The 21,996-nt window shown below is 37.4% G+C and overlaps 2 protein-coding genes across 2 annotated transcripts; both read left to right on the forward strand.

Annotated features, from left to right (window-relative positions):
• Window positions 1-1,104: 1,104 nt before the first annotated feature.
• On the forward strand, window positions 1,105-2,653 carry LOC116124761 (protein BIG GRAIN 1-like B). The gene has a single exon (XM_031410500.1). It carries the CDS (start codon window positions 1,246-1,248, stop codon window positions 2,623-2,625), a length of 1,380 nt encoding a protein of 459 aa, XP_031266360.1. The 5' UTR covers window positions 1,105-1,245; the 3' UTR covers window positions 2,626-2,653.
• A 4,187-nt stretch (window positions 2,654-6,840) lies between these two features.
• On the forward strand, window positions 6,841-8,995 carry LOC116124708 (serine/threonine-protein kinase STY46-like). The gene is made up of 5 exons (XM_031410446.1): window positions 6,841-7,117; window positions 7,475-7,771; window positions 7,863-8,373; window positions 8,497-8,639; window positions 8,789-8,995. The coding sequence occupies exons 1-5, from the start codon at window positions 6,866-6,868 to the stop codon at window positions 8,993-8,995; spliced, it is 1,410 nt and encodes a 469-aa protein (XP_031266306.1). The 5' UTR covers window positions 6,841-6,865.
• The last annotated feature ends 13,001 nt before the right edge of the window (window positions 8,996-21,996 follow it).

Here is a 21,996-nt window from a genome sequence, read left to right on the forward strand (position 1 = left end):
CATAAATTATAAATACATATTTGTACAGATTGTTGACAGAATTATTAACAACCACAAAATACAAAACAAATAAGAAAATAGAAATAAATTACATTACTTGTCCTTTGTGTGTTATATGATTCCTTTCAATAATTTATTGAGACTATGCCAACTCATGGGATATTATTATAACCTAACAAGTAACAACAACACTGAACCTTCCCTTCAATTATTCATTTAAGGGAAGATTACTTCTAACCTTTTACTTCCATTTCTAGCTACTTCTTCAGCTTATTAAAAAAATGGTGAAATTAAATAAATAAATAAAAATATGGTACTTGCTAATATTGTTCTGATATGAAGATTGATTATGGTTTCATGTAATGAATAATATATCTTAACTCAACCTTTAACATGAATTAATAATTCAACTAAATTCAGTTCTTATGTTCACCTCTATCTTTGCTTTTCATAAGAAGGTTACATATCATATTCATATGTATTTTATTTAATAATAGAAAATTATAAAGTTCTTCTTCACATTTACTTTTATATTATGAAAAATACCCTCTTAACTTAATATAATACAACTTAGATCTAACTCTCATCGAGTTTCTGATGTGATTGTGATATTAATTAATTGAGATTATAAGATGTTTATAGATTAGTATTTAATCACTTAACCTAAATTTGATGATAATTTAATAATAATCCCGTGTGAGCCATCCACAGTTACCGATCAGTACAGCCACACCAACATATGGACCCACAACTATGACAAAAATACAGTCATTTCTTCTGTGTTCTCTCTATAATACAACCCCTTATGATTTCCCAACTCGTCTACATGATCTACGGCTTTAATTTCAATTTTGAAAGTGGACAATCAGGGGTAAACCAAGTGTTAAAATAATGCCACGTCATGAAATGCCAAACTGGCATTGGCTCCAATTAGGATGGACATGCACGCGCATGAAGAGCTTTATAAAGTCTCTCCCTTCTGTTCCCTTCTCTTCATCTTCAAGTTGAAGGCGTGCAAATTTGCTCTCAATTACTTCTTCATTTTTCTCTCCAATTCACTAAAGTGAGAGAAGAAGAAAAAAAAAAAAAAAACAAAACAAAAAAAAGGAATCAAATCGAATTCTCTCTTGGAAGTTTCTTTTACATGATTTGATCACCTTCTATTCCTTTTGTGTTGCAGCTTTTGAACCTCCATTACCACCATATTTTTCACTCTTTCTTATTTCCATCACTCTGCAAAAAGAGATGTATAATTGGGAGAGAACACTGAGAGAAAATCGATATCGCCAAGAGAAAAAAAACACTAACCCATCTTTTTCTTCGTCCCTTCTCGATGAAATCTACCGTTCCACTTCGACTGACGACGGGACGACAAAATCTCCGGACATGAAGTTCTACAGAGAAACCATGCAGAAGAAGCAGAGCAAAAATCGTTTCAAAAGTGACAGGACCATTCAAGAGGAACAGATGTCGAGTCTTCGTCGAGCTTGTTTGATTGAGAAATGGATGGAGAAGAAGGGTAATGAAAAGGCCAGCAACAAACAGAGACAGTTTTTGACGGAATACGAGAGAAAATCTCATCAAGATCATGATCATGATCAAGATGTTCTCTTTTTTAGCTCTACTTCAAGTTCATCAGATTCGAGTTCTGGAGGATTCTCTTCCTCTGATACGGATTCTTTGTACGGTTCAAGAACGAGGTCTTCGTGTTTCGTGAGGCCTAAACCGGTGAGAACTGGCATCTCGGCTCAACCAGAGAAAACAAAGAAAACAGAGAGGGCTCTGTTTTATGAACAGAGAGAATTGCACATGTTTGATGATTATCACTACAATTCCGCCATAGAACACACTCCAAAGTTTGAAGAAACTCTCATCAAGTCAAAATCAAGGGCCTTGAAAATTTACAGCAATCTGAAGAAGGTGAAACAGCCGATTTCACCGGGCGGTCGTCTCGCAAGTTTCATCAACTCTCTGTTCACAGCAGGAAATGCAAAGAAAACAAAGAGTTCATCTTCAAATAATGAAAACTTTTACAATTTGAACTCGGAGAGAAACTCAAAGTCTGGCCAAGTTTCAACATGTTCTTCAGCATCGTCATTTTCAAGATCATGTTTAAGCAAGAATTCGCCTTCCACCAGAGAGAGATTGCGCAATGGGGTTAAAAGAAGCGTTAGATTCTACCCAGTTAGTGTAATTGTTGACGAAGATTGTCGACCGTGCGGACACAAATGTATATATGAAGAAGAAGAAGAATCAAGCTTAATGTCTGTTGCAGTACCAACTGCATGGAAAATGGGAAAATCCTCATCAAGAAAGAAGGAAGAAGAGCTAAAGTTTCAGGGGATAGAGAGAAAAGAAGGTGTAGGTGAAGTGGCCAGGGAGTTTTTGAAAGATTATCATCAAAATCAAAAGAAAAGTGAGCTAATGATGAGAGATGTTCGAGTTAATTATGAAGAGGACGACAATGAGGACGATGATGATGCTGCAAGTTACTCTAGTTCGGATTTGTTTGAGCTTGATCATCTAGCTGTGATTGGGAATAATAGGTATTGTGAAGAGCTTCCAGTGTATGAAACTACCCATTTTGATACTAATCGTGCCATTGCTAATGGCTTGATAATGTAGTTTTGAATAATTATATCATCCTATAGAAAAAAACTGTTGTAAAATTTTTCTTCGTAATTTTGTTTTAGTAATGGCTTGATGTTAATCAGAGACTTGATTCTGAACTAGTCTTTTTGAAATGGGCAATTTTTGTGGTTAACTGTTGTTTTACATATATTTTAATTTTGATGTTGATTAAAATTATGTATGTAACAAAATTTATTGTCGAGTTTGAACAGTCAAATAAGAAACTGCAGCAAGATATTGTTTCAAAATTATAAAACTTGGGTAGGGAAAAAAAAAAAAAAACTTTTTGAGTATCCTCATGGCAAATATAAGGTGGAATGTAGAAGAAAACAAAGGATGGAAGTAAAGAAAAAAGAAAAGTGAAGATGGGAGTTTGATTTTGATCTGAAAAGTAAGAAATAATATTTGGGGATGCGTTAATTCTTGAAGATGATCTATAACTGACAAGGAGAGGGGTTTGATAGAAGAAGAAAGAGAGAAAAAGAGAAGAGGGAAAACGAAAGATTCGAGATCGTAATCACAAGCAAAATGAGAGGGGGTGTGATGGTAAAGGGAAAGGCAGATCTTCGCCCATGGGAATAGAGAAAGTAAAGAGCTTTTGCTTTCTTTTCTTTTCTTTTCTTTTCTTTCTTTCTTCTTATGTAATCTGTTCAGTTGAAAAATTGCATGACCATTCAATTCAATCAATGTGTTTGTGTTTGTGTTTGCGTTAATGTTGGGCTGGCGACTGGCAATTGGTATGGCCCCCCTTTACTTGAACATTGGGTTACCAAAATGCTATTAATATCTCTCTGTCCCAACTACCAAGACCAGAAAAAGGGACACTGCTGCTGCTGGGTGCCTAACCCTCCTCAACAAGTCTCCTCTCACCGCCATTAAAATTGCTTCCAGGTAAATTTCAAATTTATTGAAAATTACTTGGTTATCTTATGCTGTAACATTTTATTAAAACTGAATGACGCTAGCATGACAAAGGCATGTGCAAAGAAAATGGAGGTCCTCCAACTTTATAAGGTTGACTGGTTGGATAAAGACTCTTGGGTATATTATTCAAGAAGTTTTGAGTTTGAGTTCCTCTTCGATTTTTAATAAGGGTAGTTATTGGAACTCTTACTCTGATGGTAATTTTAGAGTTTCGACGATTAATTGAAGTGTACGTAAGCTGATTCAGATACTCTCGATCGTAAAAAAAAAAAAAAAAATAATAAAAAGATTGATCTATATTACCAAATAAGATTAGAATTCAGTGTTAATGAGGTCCAATCAAATTGTCAAATACTTTCTTTTTTTGGGTAAGTAAATTGTCAAAACTTCCATACATAGACCCCCTTAATTAGTTAAACAACTCACTAGCTGCCTGTTTTGCTTAATTCCCTTTCTAACAGCTGCTTAATTTAAGATTCTCTCCACAAGTCAGGGAATGAAATTCAAAATTTGGTCATGAATATTTTCTTTCTTTCTATAGTTAGGGAGACGATTACATTCAAAATGAAGGTAAAGCATATATAAATATATGGAGGTGTACATTTGTTAGAATTGATTATTAGATTAACGAGGTTAGTTTATGATCCATGCCGCTAACGCTGTATTACGAAGCAAAAATAAATAGTCTTTTATTCTTTTATTATTTAAGTTGTGTAGCTTTTTGACAGAAAAATAATTGCGGTGGGGGAAGATAGGAGAGGAGAGGAGTACGTGCAAATTTATATTAATAACTGAAGCATGATTTATATAAGAGGCCCCCCTAAAGGAATCTTACAAATGTGGCTATTCATATAAATATATTATATACCACTCAAAATTGAGTATTTATATATAAAAGAATTATATCCTGATATGCTGCCATGTGCTGTTAACGCTATCTTAACTTGCATAATACCATGAAAACATGGAGAAATTGTGAACTAATCAATGAATTATCAAGTTAATGATGGTAACCCAAAAAAAAAAAAAAATAAAAAAATAAAAAAAAATTAGTGTCCATCAAATAAAAAATTAAATAAAATAATTCTTCTGAAATTTTATTCCCCTTAATGCATGCAACACGTTAATAAATAGTTTCACTTGACCACGTTCGCCCTTTTGGATCCAGAAGATTTTAGTGTTTGTGATTGTGAAAACGGGGATACAAGGCTAGAGATATAACCACGTCCTGTAAGCATAAAAAAATTTATAAACAAATAGACTTAAAAGAGGGTTAATTCATTGTTATTAGAGGTTATAATGAGCTATAAATTAAATTATATAGGATTAGTACGTGACAAGCATGCAGAAGGTTGTAATTGAATTAAAATGGGGAAGTCCCACTCAAAAGAATCCCTCTCTAGTCAAATCTAACATGATCATATGATTAGAAACTGTCTTTATATATATTATTTAAAGCGGTGGTGGATTCGTAACTAATTCAGAAAATACACTATTTTATAGTTTCAAAGTGTGTTTGGAAATTAATTAATAAAGATGAAGTGGTATTTAATAATGGGATTAAAAACCTTTGGTAGGATCATTAATCCTTTAAACTTGGTTAGTTAATTAAAAGATTTAGTACGGTTGGTGAGGTGGGGAAGTTGCCAGCAATATAATGTATATGAATGGTTATGAGAGTTCGAAGAGATAACCTAACTGCCTAGGCGTTGACCCTTCTTTCTTCACAGACTTAATCATCATATTCCCTTCTAACCTAGCTCTCTTTTCATGGAGGAAGAGGACTTTAATGGTATTTAGTTTTAAACTAAGTAAGGGTTATCTTAATAATCTACATATTTAATTCTTTAGGGCATATTACAGCATATACGTCAAAAGTTACAATCAATTTCAGTTAATACTTTTGTCTTTTAAAGACTCTTGATGTGGGAGTTTTATTCGATCGTTAATTAACATATGTCTTTAATATATACATGTCCTTAAACTAATATAATTAAAATGATAATAAAAGGATGTATTAATTTATAACTTGAGTGTTACATGCAGTTCATGATCTGGCCAGTACTATGTATGAACTCGATCACATTGAAAACTATGAAGTTGTTTGAAGCTTTTTCTTGAAAGAAGATAAAAGTTCTTCATTGTTTTATATTATGATAAACAAATACTTCTGGCATTAGAAATTAGTTAGTTAATAAAGGAAAATTTGGTACACCTGCAATTTATTTGTAGGTATTATCAATACCCCTACACTAAGTGTTAGGTATATACATAATACATGAAGCTAGCCCTTTGAGTTTTATGAAAACCGCGTGAAAGTTAATTGAAAAAAAAATTGGTCAGGTTTGAGAGGTAGATGGTTCACTTCTTCTGCTTTTGCTTTGTTTGTAAAAGACAAACTTATCTGATCGAAAGGTGATCCCTAGGTGAATATATAATTTTCATTAAATCATCACCACCAGCTTTTTCTTTCTCCTACAAAGTTACAAAGCCAGTGATGAAGATGACATTTGATATTACACAAAAGAATCTTGTTTTCCTTTATAATTTGCTTCTACAACACTTCACAGCTATATATTTTGATATAATTGTATATATGTGCAATATTATCAACTCCGACTTTAATACTATTTAATCAATCCCGCCGCAGTATTGCCCAAAGTTGAGACCCCACGTTCGATAATTCAGTTTTTTATTATGTTAATGATAAGCACCCGACTCAAGTTTGGATTCCCATTTGGTGATCCCAAATTAAATAAAAATGAGTCAATTTTGTCTTTATAATGATGTTATTTTTTAAAACTTATAACAGACATGGTCTCTTTGGTAAAATCGAAAATCAATTTCAAAATCCAACCACCGACTTGAATTTGGCGAGCTCGCTTCTGCACCCACCGCTCATACATATATATGCTCTGATTATGGTAGCTTCAAGTTATATATAGAGGAGGACCACAAAATGGTGGTCCAAAATAAACTTTGTACACATTCGCCGTGAGTTTTAGGAAATCCCACCCAATTATGAGTTTCATCATTTCCTCTTTCGTAAAGGTTAAAACAATTGCATAGACGATATCACTGATCTCTTTGAAAAAATCTAGATAAGGCAGTTCATTTTCATGCATCCTCTAGTATTTTACAAGGATGTCACATTCAACTAGTTTTTTCATAACATAATCCGCCCTAAGCTGTCGTTAGCCAGTGTTTGACAACAATCTCAACACATTTATAAGTCGCTTTATGGTTCTCTGACCGCTTTGCTGAAACTTTAATTTATCATATGATAAACAAATAATAAAGTTACATTATCATGATCGTTGCAGGCAGTCCTCATCAACAGAAAAAATCGCCTTTATTCGGGTCTCGACAATCGCCGGTGTTGAGCTCTCCGGCAAAGCAAGGAAAGGGCAACAGCAAAGCAAGGAAGTCTGGTGGATGTTGCCGTGGAATGAATGATTGCATAAACATGGGGTCAGTTGTTTCCACAAACCAAAACCAGCAGCACAAACACCAACACCAACACAAGCAGCATCATCAGTCCACATCCAAATTGGAGGAGCAGGTAGTTTGGACCACAATCAATATATAGCTATCTAAATTCATGTTATAGTCAATGAATTTGAAGAAATGGTTCACATGTGTCTAATGTATTTTGTTCGAGTCACATGACTACTTATGGAGATTTGGTCCCAATTTTTGACAAATGCATTGTCAGAAATCAATGAGGTATTGATGCATATATAGAATTATAGTGTTGGTCTTCACCTCTTCATCTTTATACTCGATTATTAGACTACCCAAAACATTGCCTTCTAGGGTATCCAATTTAAGTTAGCCGTATTTTCATACCATGAATATTTAAGTTGGGCCTTGGTCTTAAAATTGATGCAAATTTCAAGTGGGTTTTTGGCTTGTATAGGTGGAAGAACTTAAAAGAGAAGTCCAAAAGCAGAAAGAACTTCGGATCATTTACAGGAAGAGAATGGAAAGAACGCAAGACTATCTAAGATACTGTCTTCAAATTGCACAGGACAATGGTCTCTTGGAGCTCATGACCCACAATAAACAAGAACAACACGATCAATGTCTTCTTGACTACAATACTCCTGAAGTCAATGCTACCCCTCAAATGCCAACTCCTTTGCATCCACATTCAGATTTAGCCGCTTTAGTCAATCAAGCCAAGATAAATGGATGGTACATTAACCCAAATGAGGTAAGATCCCATTAAACGTGAAAAAAAAAAAAAAAAAAAAAAAAAATCTAAAGTAAGCATAGATTTTACATGATATGTGTTATCTATGCAGATAGAATTGCAAGAAAAAATAGGTCAAGGAAGTACGGCAAACATTCATAAAGGGGTTTGGCGAGGACTTGACGTTGCAGTGAAATGCATATTCCCTGATTTTTTCCGACAAAATGAGAACGGTGTAACATTTTTTGCTCAAGAAGTAGATACGTTGTCGAGACAACGGCATCGTTTTGTTCTGCAGCTAATGGGTGCGTGCCTTGATCCTCCGAATCATGGGTGGGTGGTGACAGAGTTCTTGAGTATGACACTGAAGCAGTGGCTACATGGACCAGATAAAAGACGAAAAGAGAGGAGTGTTCCAATTCCTCCGTTTAAAGAGAGGCTGGATACGGCATTGGAGATTGCTCAGGCAATGCAATATCTTCATGAACAAAAACCAAAGGTCATTCATCGTGACTTGAAGCCAAGCAACATCTTTTTGGATGATTCTAAGCACGTAAAAGTGGCCGACTTTGGCCATGCTCGATACTTGTGTGATGAAGAGATGGCACTCACTGGCGAAACAGGTAAGAACCTCACATTAATTTTATAAAATGATTTCCAAATTTAATAAAGGATTTGTATATAGCAATATTTGCTTTAGGAAATTAATCATAAATATATTTTGCTATGGTATTTCTTCATTTCAGGAACTTATGTTTACATGGCGCCCGAGGTGATTCGATGTGAGCCTTATAATGAAAAAAGCGACGTTTATAGTTTTGGTATCATATTGAATGAGCTCTTAACAGGAAATCATCCATATATTGAGACAGACTATGGTCCGACCAGGGTATGTATAAGATTAACATTAATTCAATTCAAGGATGAAAAAGAAAAATTAAAGAAATGTTTAAATTAGATGTTGGTTTTCAAACAAAAGTAATTAAAAACAAATAACAGTCAGCAGTAATTAATTTTTGTGTGTGATATGATGATTAGATTGCAATGGAAGTTGGAGGAGGAACGCTAAGGCCTGCGCTTCCAGAGAATAGTGATGGACGATTGGAAGAGCTTATAGACCTCATTTGCATTTTATGGGATGGAGATGCCTCTGCTAGACCCTCATTTTCATCTATAACCACTGCTTTAACAAAGATTCAAAACAAATTTATAAACAATACATGTCAACATTCAATTGCATGTTAAAGTACTAGATGTAAAATTGTATACTTTCTTATTGGAATATTAATGTAGTATATATTTTATCTCCATACCACTTACACTAAGTATAATTAAATCAAAACAATAATTTTTTTAATCACACTTCTATTATGTTATAACCTCCTCATTATAATAAATTAGTTGGTCCCACTATTATGACTATAGAGAGGTTATATATATATATCCAGACCAGCTTACGCGCACTTCAACTAATCCTTCAGGACCCTGAAACTATCGTCCGGGTAAAAGCTTCAGTAACCACCCAAATTACCTCTTCAGTAATATACCTAAGAGTCATAGTTGACCACTCGGTTACTTAGTGGTGGTTAAATGTTAAAGCAAATTAAGGATATTTATTTTTGAAAATAGTTGACCATTCCATGGTTGTCAAATCATGTATCGTATCGTGTATCGAAAACCTAATTTTTCGAATCGTGTATCGTGTATCGCGTATCGTATCGTATCGTAGGATACGCCTTTTACAAAAAATTAATAAAATAATAAAAAAATTCTAAAAATTAATATCATCCCAATGATCAATTAACAAATTTTGTAGTATTATTGACTTTAAATTATGGCATTACATAATCAAAATTAATCACAAAATTAAGAATCTATATCATTTCCTCTCAACCATTCATATCATTTCTAAGATTAATGTCAATATCTATATCTCCATTTGTGTTATTATTATCATACAAAATGAGCAATACATCTTCCTTTTCACTTTCCCCATGCAAAATGGGTAAATTTGGGCAGGTTTTAGTGAACTAGGTTGGGTGACCCGAATTCGACATGAATTTTTTTTTGGATCTTTGGCCCAAATTAATAAAGTTGTATCGATTTGTGTCGATATTTTTAAGGATACAAGCGAATACGTATCGTATCGTAGGATATATATCAATGTATCGAAAGGTTTAGGATACACTCTCTGATACGTATCATTAGCAACCCGTATCGAATCGTATCGTAGGATACGTATCGCATATCGTAGGATACTAACAACCATTGACCATTCATTAACAAGATTAAAAATAGTTGAGTTTCATATGGAATAATCAAAAACTCATTATTTATCATTTCAAAGATTAAATTTTTTGATTGATTTATGTTTGTTTATTGGAAAATGAAACTCAGTTAATTGGAATATGGGAAGGCTGAGACTGTGGTAATCGGAAAAGGGCGGCCGAGACTGTAGTGGAGGTGGTAACGGCATGTAAAGCGAACTAAGGATATTTATTTGTGAAATAAGTTATTTATAGTAACCTGTAATTAATTACTCTTGTAGATTATAAACTACAGATCAATTAGAGAAAATCTCGTTTGCTGTCATTGTACCAAACTCAGAATGCTGAATTGGTACTACAAACCAATCATACATTAACATTGTAAATATATTAAAATAATATTATCTTAGTTATCAAGAATTTTACCCAAACCCATGTAATTAGTCACGATCTTTTCCTCTAAATCGCCTCCATCACCGTTACCACCTCTACTACAGTCTCGGCCTCCCTTTTCCGATTACCACAGTCTCGGCCTTCCCATATTCCAATTAACATATTTTTGATCGACTGTCATCATTTTAAATATGCATATTAAGAGAGTGTTTTTTCACTTAATGGTATTTACTTAATCAACTAATTAATCAGCCTATAATGAATAGGTTATCTTCTTCTGATATTGAATTTAATTCCATAAAAATCATAAGTGACCAGAACGAATTATGGTAACTCCGCGACACCAGTGGAGGGATCGTGTTCGAAGGCCAGAATATCATTTGGAGCACATGACATTCATTGAATTTAACGGAACCTTTCTCTTTGTCTGAACCTGCACACCTTAAAGTTTTTGACAACTAGCACTAGAATAGAAGTGAATGCACTTAACACAAATGGCTTCACAACATTGGATATTTTATCACAAACCAAGTACTTGGATATAAAAGATAACGACACTAGAGAGTTGATTCGACCTGCTACTTCAGAAATTCATTTATCTACAAATGAATATAAATCCCAACCTAAAGGTAATTCGAATGATTGGCTGAGAAAGAAGAATAGCAGCTTGCTGGTAGTAGCATCACTGATTGCTACCATGGCATTCCAAGTAGGCGTAAATCCTCCCGGTGGTTTATGGCAAGACACCTCTCTGGGTCACTTGGCAGGGTCTTCCATAACGGCTGATCAAAACCCACATGCATAAACTCTTTTCTTGAGTTGTAACACCACAGGTTTTGTAGCTAGCCTCTCTTAGTATCATGCTATTTCTTATTAGTGGCTTACCATTTCGGAGCAAGGCTTTTATATGGATTTTAGCGGTAATTATGTGGATTGCCATTACTTCAACTGCACTCACTTAGACGTTGCTATATCTGCTTTCACACCTTCCTGTGAAGATAATGCACTTCTTAAAGTAGTAGGAGAGGTACTTTTGATATGGATGGTTTTGATTTCAACTCTTTTTCCCGATCATGCTATTCGTCTAATGGTGAAGATGGTTAAATATTTAACGAGATTAATGAGGTCACCCAGGCAACCAGCAGATCGGTGTTTACGAACCACATGACAAGAGCTCCGAATGTAGACAACCTAAACAATGTTTAAGAATAATAAATAAAAAAAATTATGTACAATAATAGTTCAAGAAAAGTTTTTTCTGAGTCATGTATACAAATTTTTCTTTCATCTATCCTATGATAATTGACATATAATTAATGATTTTTAATGTGAATGTATACATTACAAATTTATTTATTTTTTGTTGTACAATATCATATGTAGCATGGTCATAGGTGTAAGATTAATTTATGATAGGATGCATTTGTTTATATTCAAGAGTCCCTCTTCTAGGATTTCTCCGCCGTTTCTTTAAAATGGAGACAATGATTTATTTAACAAAATTTCTCCTAGGATGCATTTAACCAAATTTATTAATTTTTAAAAGATTAAGAAGCTCATAATTTCTTTCTCCAAAAATTTAACTAAGTGAAGGCCATTTAAATCCATAAGTATATTGATTTACCAATTTTACTAAGGACGTACACACATTATTAAACTTTGAAAATTTAGAAAACAAAATTATAAACAATACATGATCTAATCATTGAGTTTCATGCTCAAGTCCTGGATTTATATGATAAACATAAGAGTAAACCTACTTGGGTAACTCCATTTATAAGCGAACAAAGGAAATTGTATAGTTTCGTATTGGAATGCGTTATGTGTCGAGATTTCAGTAATATTTACTGAATATCTCATGATCTTTTTATTTTGTTAGTTTTAGCATATTCATAATTAGGGGTGGGCGAAAAAAATAGGGTAGCCTTCTGTTCCTACCTCGAATTGGCTGCCATAGTATCGGTTCCGGTTCTGAAAACCTGGAACCGACATTTTACAGTTTCGGTTCCAGTTCCATCCCTGCAGGAACCGAGAACTGGAACGAACCGGGGTTTTAGTTCTGGAAAAAGAAAAAAACAAAACCATACAAAAAGTTTGATTAATTTCAACACAAAACTCCCTGGAAAATTAAACAAATAAAAACAAGAAATTAAAGAACCACATTGTTACCCTGATAAGAAGTTTTAAGGAGTTTTTTAATCAACTTTCTCTCAATAACGTTGTCATCAATAGCAAGAACATGAAACTGAGGTTGAGTTTCACCACCCATGATTGAAAATTAGATAGATGGTATTGAAAATATTTCTTTAATAAAATAAAGGTAGAAGAGGCAGAAGATGTTGAGAGATGGAGATGATGATGTTGAAATTGAAGAAAAGGGCAATTAGGTATTAAATAGAAGGCTATTGAGAGACAAATCTATAGGATATCTGTATAGTTTGGAAAGCAAGATTCTGCAGGTTTCATCAACAATCTTGAGGATCTTCTAGTCTAGAATAATACATCTAGGCTCAAACATCACCACTTCTAGGCTGGAGTTCAAACCAAATCATGAATCACAAAATGAGAGAACCCATTAAACAAAGTAATCTATTTGCATTGTGTCGTTACAATGAAAACCCAGAAACTCAGATGTGAAAAATAATAATAGAAGAGAACAACATTGTGGGCCGATTCGATGGTTAACAGGAATGGCGTTTGCTGTAGTAGGGAGAGGGTGACTGGTCTGGGAACCACGCTGTATTCGTCCTTGAAAAATGATGAGGAAGATTGCACCGATTAGGTTTAGACTAATTGAAATTAAACTCCATTTCAGATTTTGGCTAAAATGAAAAAACATCTTCTAGAAGAAGACTAATACCTTATCTCAAATTCACTCGTGTCTTGTGTCACTGCTGCCACGTCATTTTAATTTATGCTGTTTTGAATTTTGATATGGGGTGTATTTGTAATTTTTTAAAGGTTAATTTGTCATTTTTTAAACTAACAGGGACCACTTTGTCATTTTTTGGGGTATTCGGAACCGGAACTGCTAGTTCCAGTTCCAGTTCCAGTTCTAGTTCCAGTTCCCGTTATATATTACAGGAACCAACCAATTCCAATTCCAGTTTCGGTTTCGGTTCCTCCAAAAAAGAACAGGTACCCAGACCTGTCCACCCCTACTCATAATATCCTTAATATCTTGTAATCTACTAATTATATCTATATATTGTAATTGACATAATTAGGACATTCCATAGATTGTATCCTCCCTATATAAAGCCGGTAACTCTTACTAAATTAATAAATGAATTGAAACACACAATTCTTCAAACAAACATGGTATCAAAGCCACTCTTTGATCTAAAAAATTGCTCATTGTAGAGCAACCATCGAAAAATTCACCAGTGATTTACCATTCATCCTGTCGTCAATCCGCTAAGGAGAAAACGACCTATCCCAATTGTTGATGCTTGATTTTGACACCAATGACTCACACGTGCAAAATGCTAAACGGGCTTAGAAGTTACACATGATATGGAAATATGTAGCAAGAGAGTAAATAAAAGACAGTTTTTAAAATGGTTCAGATACTCAAAAGCGATTCCTACGTCCACTGTAGTTGTATTAATAGGTGGTTACAGTCAGGTCGCATGTAGCGAGCTGAGTTACAATATAGAAAGAATATATATATATATATATATATATATATATATTATATATTATATATATATATATATATATATATAATATATATATATAGGAGAGAGAGAGAGAGGAGAGAGAGAGAGGAGAGAGAGAGAAAGAGAGAAAGAGGGGGGGGGGGGGGGGGGCTCAGGCAGGTGGACGATTCCTAGCCACTCGCAAGCCTGGTATTCACCTGCTGCACTTGACGAGAACCATACCTCTTCTGTCATTATGCGACATGGTAACATCTAAACTGCACAAAGCCTCTCTGAATTCTGATTGGCTTTTGCTGACGAGAGTTCACGTTAGCCCTGACTTTTTAGGCATAACAGAAGTCCCCCAGTTTTTAAGGTTTAAGGATTGAACCTTGAGAACTTCATGATTATGCCACGACTTGACTTGTCCCGAATGATGTTTGGTCAAGCTAATCAAGTCGCAAGGAGGTCACAACATATACCTCTAAGAATAGCACAAGCAACCTGAGGTGGCCTTCTCCCACAAGTTCAACCAACTGGTTCAGACCTACTCAATGCCATACTGACATGCTTTGAATCTTATCCGCAACTTGCGACCTGAAAATACTTAGCACATTTTTATCGAAAGCAAGGAATCACATTGTCTTGAAACCGATACACGGCGAAGAGTGTTTTACTCAAACGACCTCTTCAGATGTTATTCGTTGTGCTTGACAGCTAGTCTGGCCAATAAAATAATTTTTATTTTGACAGGCGTGTCTATTGCGCAATAATTGCCAATCATGCGTATTAAATGCAAACCATGCTGAAATAACATTCCCTTTCAGAGCATTAAATGCAGATAAGGGCACATTTAATGTAGTGGAGATAACCGCGCTGACTCTTGGTTGCTCCAATGGAGGGAAGCGTCAATTGACATTCATGAAGCGTGGAGGTTACTTTTCTCACGGATTAACGACATGTGGTGGCAATCAATGGAGAGAAACGTATCCCGCCCAAGTGTCACTTGCCTAGGGAAATTAATCGTCGTTTTTCCCCCTATAAACCTCGCTTCAAGTTTTGTCATAGAACTCATACTTTTAGAGAAAAAACAAAACTCTCACGAAATCAGTCCGCCCTTTTTCTAGTTGATGCACACTCTTCGTTACGACAGGAAGTTCATTCCTAGCAGCCAAGAGGTAAGGAGGATTTCTCCTTCATTTTCTTTTATTATTTTTCTGATTGCTTGACTTTTGCGATAATGGTGGGTATGAACTGTCTAACAACCTTTTATGGTGCGTATTTTCGGACAGCGGTGAGAAGAGGACTTTTTCCTTCATAAAGAGTGAGAACTTAGGGCACGAATCCCCAAGGGTTTTTAGGGTTTTTCTAGAGGTTAAGGAAGGCACATTAGGGTTTCTTTTGTTCTTCCACGTCATCATATGGAACACTGTACGGAGACTGAGTTATCTATGTGTGTCGCCCTTTTTTCAGACTTTAAGAGCCATGGATGCCTCAGCGACTAGAGTAGCTGAAGGGACGAGCTCGTAGGTGCCAGGTGCCCTAGTGGGTCCTGGGCTGGAGACCTTATCAATGGCCAGCTGAGGTGAGATATAGAAGGTAGTGGACTAGTACGCGCTTAGCGTGGATGTCTACCAGCAAGGACATATACAGCTTGGAATCCCCCAGAGGGAATGGCCATGATCTCAGAGACGATCTTTAAATGTGGGCCGTTGATACCTTTTCACTCGTTCATTAGATTAATCCTCGATCACTTGGAGGTCGTGCCATTACAACCGACGACTAATGCGTATATGATAGCTATTGCTATATATATCGCATGTGGCAAAAATTTTGGTGAGCTGACAGCGCTGGAGCTCACATGTGCTTACTATCTGAAGAAGAGCAAGGATAAAGACTTTTGTTTATCTCTCAAAACGATCTACAATCATGGGAAGAATATTTGGTTACCCCAGTAACGTTAGGGCTTATGAAACCAAATTTTTCTTTTTTTTTAGTATGACGACGTCTACTAGTTTAGGGAGCTGAGTAGGTTTTCCTTTCCTTCAAATTGCGAACTGTTCATTTTTCTTCAACTTTTGTTTTTAACGAACTTTTTTGTCTCATTACAAGAAATAAAACTACCAGATTGACGGCTCTGACAGATTTTAACCAAATTGTGGCATTCGGTAATCTACCCTAGCAAAGTCGCAACGCAAGACTGCTCGTGACTATAGCCAACCTAAGAAAGTACGGTTTTTTCAATATGGAAGCATCTCTGGAACCTTTAGACCATAAGTACCCTTACACTTAGAACCTCTTTCTTTTGTCTGTAGTGACCTTTTCGCTAACATGTTTTTATGGCGCGCAACGACCATGCCACCCAGGGTTCCAAGGCGGACGACGAGGACTAGGGGGTTCATATTTCCTAGGATCACCCTGACTGAGCCAACCGAGGCAATCCCTGGCAATATCCCCATGGGAAGGATATAGATTGATGCACGAACACCCACAGAGTGACATGGGGAAGCTCCTCGGCCCGCAGCTACTCACACCGCTAAGTAGAAAACCATGGGCCAGAGAACCAAGAAGAGGAAGCAGCTACTAGTTGAGAAGGAATTGAAGTCCGAGCCGGAGGGCTTAGAGGTGTAGTCGAGGGGATCGTAGCCTTACCAGGCTTTTCACTCAAGGGTGCCCTTGAGACAAGTGCCTGACATTTCAATGATCCCTAATAGCTCGTGCAAAGGAGAGGGGGAGGTCGTGGCTGCTCGAAGGAGAGTGAGCAAACAACGGGTCGATAAGATGCTAGTTCCTCTGAGGCCAGACACACTTGTGCTAGATTTTATGGCACAACTCCCAAAACACCTGCAACCAATGGTGTATACCTTACTGGAATGCCAACTAGCTGCGGCCTTTGAGGAGTTCGTGGCTTCCCAACCCGCGGACCTGATGGCTACAACGCTTTTGCTGCAAAGCTGGGTAAAACTGCTCATTCTTGTCAAGGGCTTTCCAATATTAGTTGATTTTCTTACCTTTTATGATTTTCAGGAAAATGGAGGTTAACTCTTGTTTCATTTCTCATGCAGTCCTTGCTCGCCTTGCATATGACCCAATAGAAGATCAATTTGGACTCTACTAGAGGACTCTACAAGCTGAGGGAAGAGAATGCCAAGCTGAAATGGGACTTTGTAGCTCTGGACGCAGAGAAAAAACGTTTCACGTCCAGGTGAATCAGTACTTTATAGAGAGAGATTATGTCTTTTGCATAATGGAATTCCATAAGGCTAAGCTCTAAAAGAGAGGCAAGGAGAACAAAGAGCTCCAAAGGACAGTGGTCAGACTCAACAAAGAGTATGGCGAGAGAGAGTAGGAGCTGAAGGTAAACTTTAAGCGAGCCATGAAGGCGGAGGAAAAGAGAGCTCAACTGTGGGAAAATGATGAGAAGCAGAAGAGAGCTCTAGAAATGGACCTCGAGTTGTCCCAAGGGCGGGTCGCTTCATTAACTGATCAGATGAAGCGGCAAAATCTTGAACTCGAGATGAAGGCCATTGACTGGGCAATACAGGCCATCTACAGCTTGTGACCAAGGAATCCGGGGATGGACCTCTTCGACCTCCCAAATGAATATCAGGACATCCTTGCTTCCATAGCCCAAGCTGATGATGTTGAGGAAGCAAAAGGGACAAGACCCTCCTCCGGAGGATGACCAGCCTGAGGCCTATGTCCCTGATAACCCAACAGCTAATCAGATTGTTGGTGACCAATCGAGGGATATAGAGGTCGCACCCACAAAGCTTGGAGGTGGAGACTAGTGATCTCTTCTTTTGCTTCTCCACAACTTTTCTTTTGACTCTTTCGTTTTATTACTTATCTCTTTTTTGGCTGCCCACTATACTTACTCAAATCACATATACATAAAAGAAGTATTTTTAGCCATTTGTGATAGCACTTCTATAATTCGAGTACTTCACAAGACTAATGTTACATATCTGAACAGGAAACTTGTAAAACATCGTAATGAACAAGATCATACAAGACATATTTGTTCAAGACAAAGAAGAAAGATCTTATTCATAAAAGTTGCAAGGAAAACTTTACAAGTAAAAGAAATGGAAAATTAAGAGCGAGTTCGGAATTACTGGTAATAGGGGCGAAAATGCTCAGCATTCCAAGCTTACAGTACTTTGGAACCGTTAAGCCTCTTGAGGTGATACGTTCTTAACGGTTCTGGTCGTATTACCTTGACGATGCGGTATAGACCTTCCCAGTTAGGTCCCAGTACCCCCGCACTCAGTTCCCTTGTACCGAAAAAGACTTCTTTCATAACCAAGTCACTGACCTGAGAGTCTCTTCTTTTGACTTTAGAGTCAAAGAACCTTTTCGTACCCTACTGGTAGGATGCTATCCTTAACTGAGCCTTGTTGCGGTGTTCTTCAACTAGGTCCAGACTTGCACGTAGAAATGCTTTATTGTTTGTTTCATTGAATAGGTCTCTCCGGAGCAAACCAGTCCCTACTTCCACTAGGATCATAGCCTCGTAGCCATATGCTAGTGAGAAGAGCATTTCTAAAGTAGAGGTTCTTAGAGTTGTTTTATATGGCCATAGAATTTCTGGGAGGTCATCGACCCAATTACCCTTGGCAGCGCTAAGCTTGGCCTTCAGAGTGTGCTTGATGGTTTTGTTGATAGCTTCAACCTGACCATTGGCTTGTAGTCTTGTGACTGAGGCAAACTTTTTATGGATCCCTAACTCATTGCAAAACTGCTTGAATTCCTCATTGTTGAACTGCTTCCCATTATCAGAGATGAGTGTATAAGGAGTCCCGTAGTGGTACACTATATTCTTGAAGACAAAGTCTTCGAGCTTCTTGGTAGTGATCGTGGCCAAGGGCTCAGCCTCGACCCATTTGGTGAAGTAATCTACCACGACCATAACATACTTGATGCCCCTCTTTCTGGCTAGCATGGGCCCAATAAGATCAATTCTCTACATGGAGAATGGCCAAGGGCTGGTCATTGTCGTTAGCTGGTGGGAAGGATCTCATAGGATATTCGCGAACTGCTAACACTTGTCACACTTTTTCACAAAATTGAAAGTACCTTTTTGAAGTAGAGGCCAATAGTACCCTTAGTGGACAATTTTATTAGCGAGGGATCGTGCAGTAGTAATGGATCGTGCAGCAATAATGGATCATGCAACAGTAATGGATCGTGCAGCAGTGTGATTACTGCAGATCCCTTAATTTATCTCTCTCATAATATAGTATACTTTTTCATCAGTTACACATTGGAGGAGAGGGGTGCTAAACCCTCGCTTGTATAACTAATCTCCGACGAGCGTGTAATGAGCAGCTCTGGTGCGTAGGATTTTTGCCTCAGTCTTGTTACTAGGCAGAGTCCCATCTCAGAGATACTGAATGATTAGAGTTATCTAGGAAATTGACTCTATTGTAGCTACAGTTTGTTCGGGTAAGCTGATACTAGGAATCTCTATGTACCGAATTGGAATACTTTTTGATACATTTGAGTCTAGTGATGAGGCTATTCTTGCCAAGGCGTCCACGACAGAGTTATTGTATCTCAAAATTTACTTGATCATGAAGTGTTTGAAAGGCTCGAGTGTGGCCTTAGCTTTCTTCAGATAGTTGATCATTATCTCTTCCTTGGCTTGATATTCTCCCAAGATTTGATTAACAACTGGCTGGGAATCACTGTAGATACTGATCGCGCTTGATCCCATTTCTTTTATTAATCATAGACCCGCGAGCAATGCTTCATATTCGGCCTCGTTGTTCATAGCTTGGAACCCAAATCAAAGAATTCCATGAATGCGAGTCCTCTTGGGACTGAGGGGCAGAAAACCCACCCTGGCTCTTTTCCTTTTTGAGGAACCATCAACATAGAGACTCAATGTCGATAAGTTCTTAACGGTTTCCTAGATGCCTTCACTGGCTTGCTGCTTGGATTCCCGATTTGGCTGGTACAAGAATTCTGAAATGAAATTGGCAACAACCTGCCCTTTGATGGTTGCTTCCGATCTGTAATGCAGATCGAACTGACTCAGTTCCATTGCCCATTTAAGTAACTTACCCAAACCTTTCAGATTTTGAAGAACTTATCTTGTCAGAACATAGATTGTGTGGGCATGGAAATAAGGTCGCAGCTTCCTAGAGGTGATCAGTAGGACATAAGCTAATCACTCCATTTCTGGATATCGCATCTCGGTGTTCAGCAGTCGCTTGCTTGTGTAATACACTGGCCATTGAACTTTGCCTTCTTCCCAAATGAGAGTTGCATTGACCCATGCTGAGAGACGGACAGATACAAGAGTATAATTTCCTTAGGAAGAGGCTTGGATAGGAGAGGTGGCTTTCCGAGGTATTCTTTTATACTCTGAAATGCCTGCTCACACTCTAGAGTCCACTCAAACTTCTTGTTGGCCCTGAGTATATTAAAAAATGGCAAGCAACGGTCTATTGCTCTTGATATGAAGCGACTGAAAGCCGTTATTCTCCCATTTAGGCTCTGAAACTACTTTTGGTTGGTCGGGCTTTTCATATCAAGGAGCACTTAGATCTTCTCGAGGTTGATTTCAATTCCCTTCTGATTAACCATATACCCCAGAAACTTTCCTAAGAATACTCTGAATGAGCATTTAAGAGGATTAAGCTTTATTTTGTATTGTTAGAGTACGTCAAACATCTCAGCGAGATGCGCTATGTGATCTAAAGCAACATGCGACTTGACCAGCATGTCATCAATATAAACTTCCATTGACTTTCCGATCTACTCAAAAAACATATGGTTAACCAGCTGCTGGTAAGTTGTCCCGACATTCTTTAAGCCAAAGGGCATGACCTTGTAATAATACAGTCCTCGATTTGTAACGAACGAGGTATGCTCTTCGTCTGGCGCGTACATTAGGATCTGATTAGATCCTGAGTAGGCATTCATGATGGCATCAACGAGCTAGTCGATCCTTGGAAAGGGAAAACTGTCCTTCGAGCAGGCTTTGTTGAGGTTGGTGAAGTCGACATAGGTTCGCCACTTGCCATTAGGCTTCTTTACCAAGACCGGATTGGCAACCTATTCGGGTAAAGCGCTTCTCGAATGGACCCTTCAAAATGAGCTTATCTACCTCAGTTTTCAAGGAAACATAGCGCTTAAGGTCCATGGCTCTTCTCTTCTGGTGAATCTGCTTGACTACACTGTCAATGTTGAGTGCATGGCATATGACATTTAGGCTGATCCCGATCATGTTAGCATGGATCCATGTAAAAACATCGACATTCTCTCTAAGGAAGCTTGTCAGGTTTTTGGTGAGATGAGGGTTGAGATTACTCTCGATTCTCAACACTCGGGTCAGCTCATTTTGATCGACTGACACCTCAGATAAGTCCTCAACTAGCCTACTGTGAGGGCACTCTTGGATGCGAGAACTGTTGATGCTTGATTTTGATACCAACGACTCACATGTACAAAATGCTAAGCGGGCTTAGAAGTTACATGTGATATTGAAATATGTAGTAAGAGAGTAAATGAAATGCAGAGAGAGAGAGAGAGAGTGTATGTGTGTGTGTGTGTGTGTGTGTGTGTGTGTGTGTGTATGCTATTTAAGACTAAAGATAAGCCAATCTTGTAAATGAGAGAGGACCCCTTTATTTATAGTGGGAGGATTCAAGGTAATAATCAGAGCCTACAGTCCGACAGGTGTGGTACAATTCCTAACCCGCTTCCCACTGGTTGTCTGCACGAGAGATATGCGTAGGGCTTGGGTAGGTGAACGATTCCTACCACTTGCAAGCCTAGCATTTACCTACTGCACTGACGAGAACCATACCTTTTCCGTCATTGTGCAATGTGGCAACATCTAGATGGCACAAAGCCTCCCTGAATTCTGATTGGATCTTGCTAACGAGAGTTCATATCAACCTTGACTTTTTAGGCATAACACCAATCAACCCAA

Source organism: Pistacia vera, unplaced genomic scaffold (assembly GCF_008641045.1).
Source record: "Pistacia vera cultivar Batoury unplaced genomic scaffold, PisVer_v2 Contig155, whole genome shotgun sequence".
NCBI classification, from domain to species: domain Eukaryota; kingdom Viridiplantae; phylum Streptophyta; class Magnoliopsida; order Sapindales; family Anacardiaceae; genus Pistacia; species Pistacia vera.

Coding starts and splice junctions, on each gene's coding strand:
- LOC116124761 (XM_031410500.1), top strand. CDS start 1,246: ATGTATAATTGGGAGAGAACACTGAGAGAAAATCGATATCGCCAAGAG.
- LOC116124708 (XM_031410446.1), top strand. CDS start 6,866: ATGATCGTTGCAGGCAGTCCTCATCAACAGAAAAAATCGCCTTTATTC. Junction 7,118..7,474: donor CATCCAAATTGGAGGAGCAG/GTAGTTTGGACC, acceptor TGGCTTGTATAG/GTGGAAGAACTTAAAAGAGA. Junction 8,374..8,496: donor GGCACTCACTGGCGAAACAG/GTAAGAACCTCA, acceptor TCTTCATTTCAG/GAACTTATGTTTACATGGCG.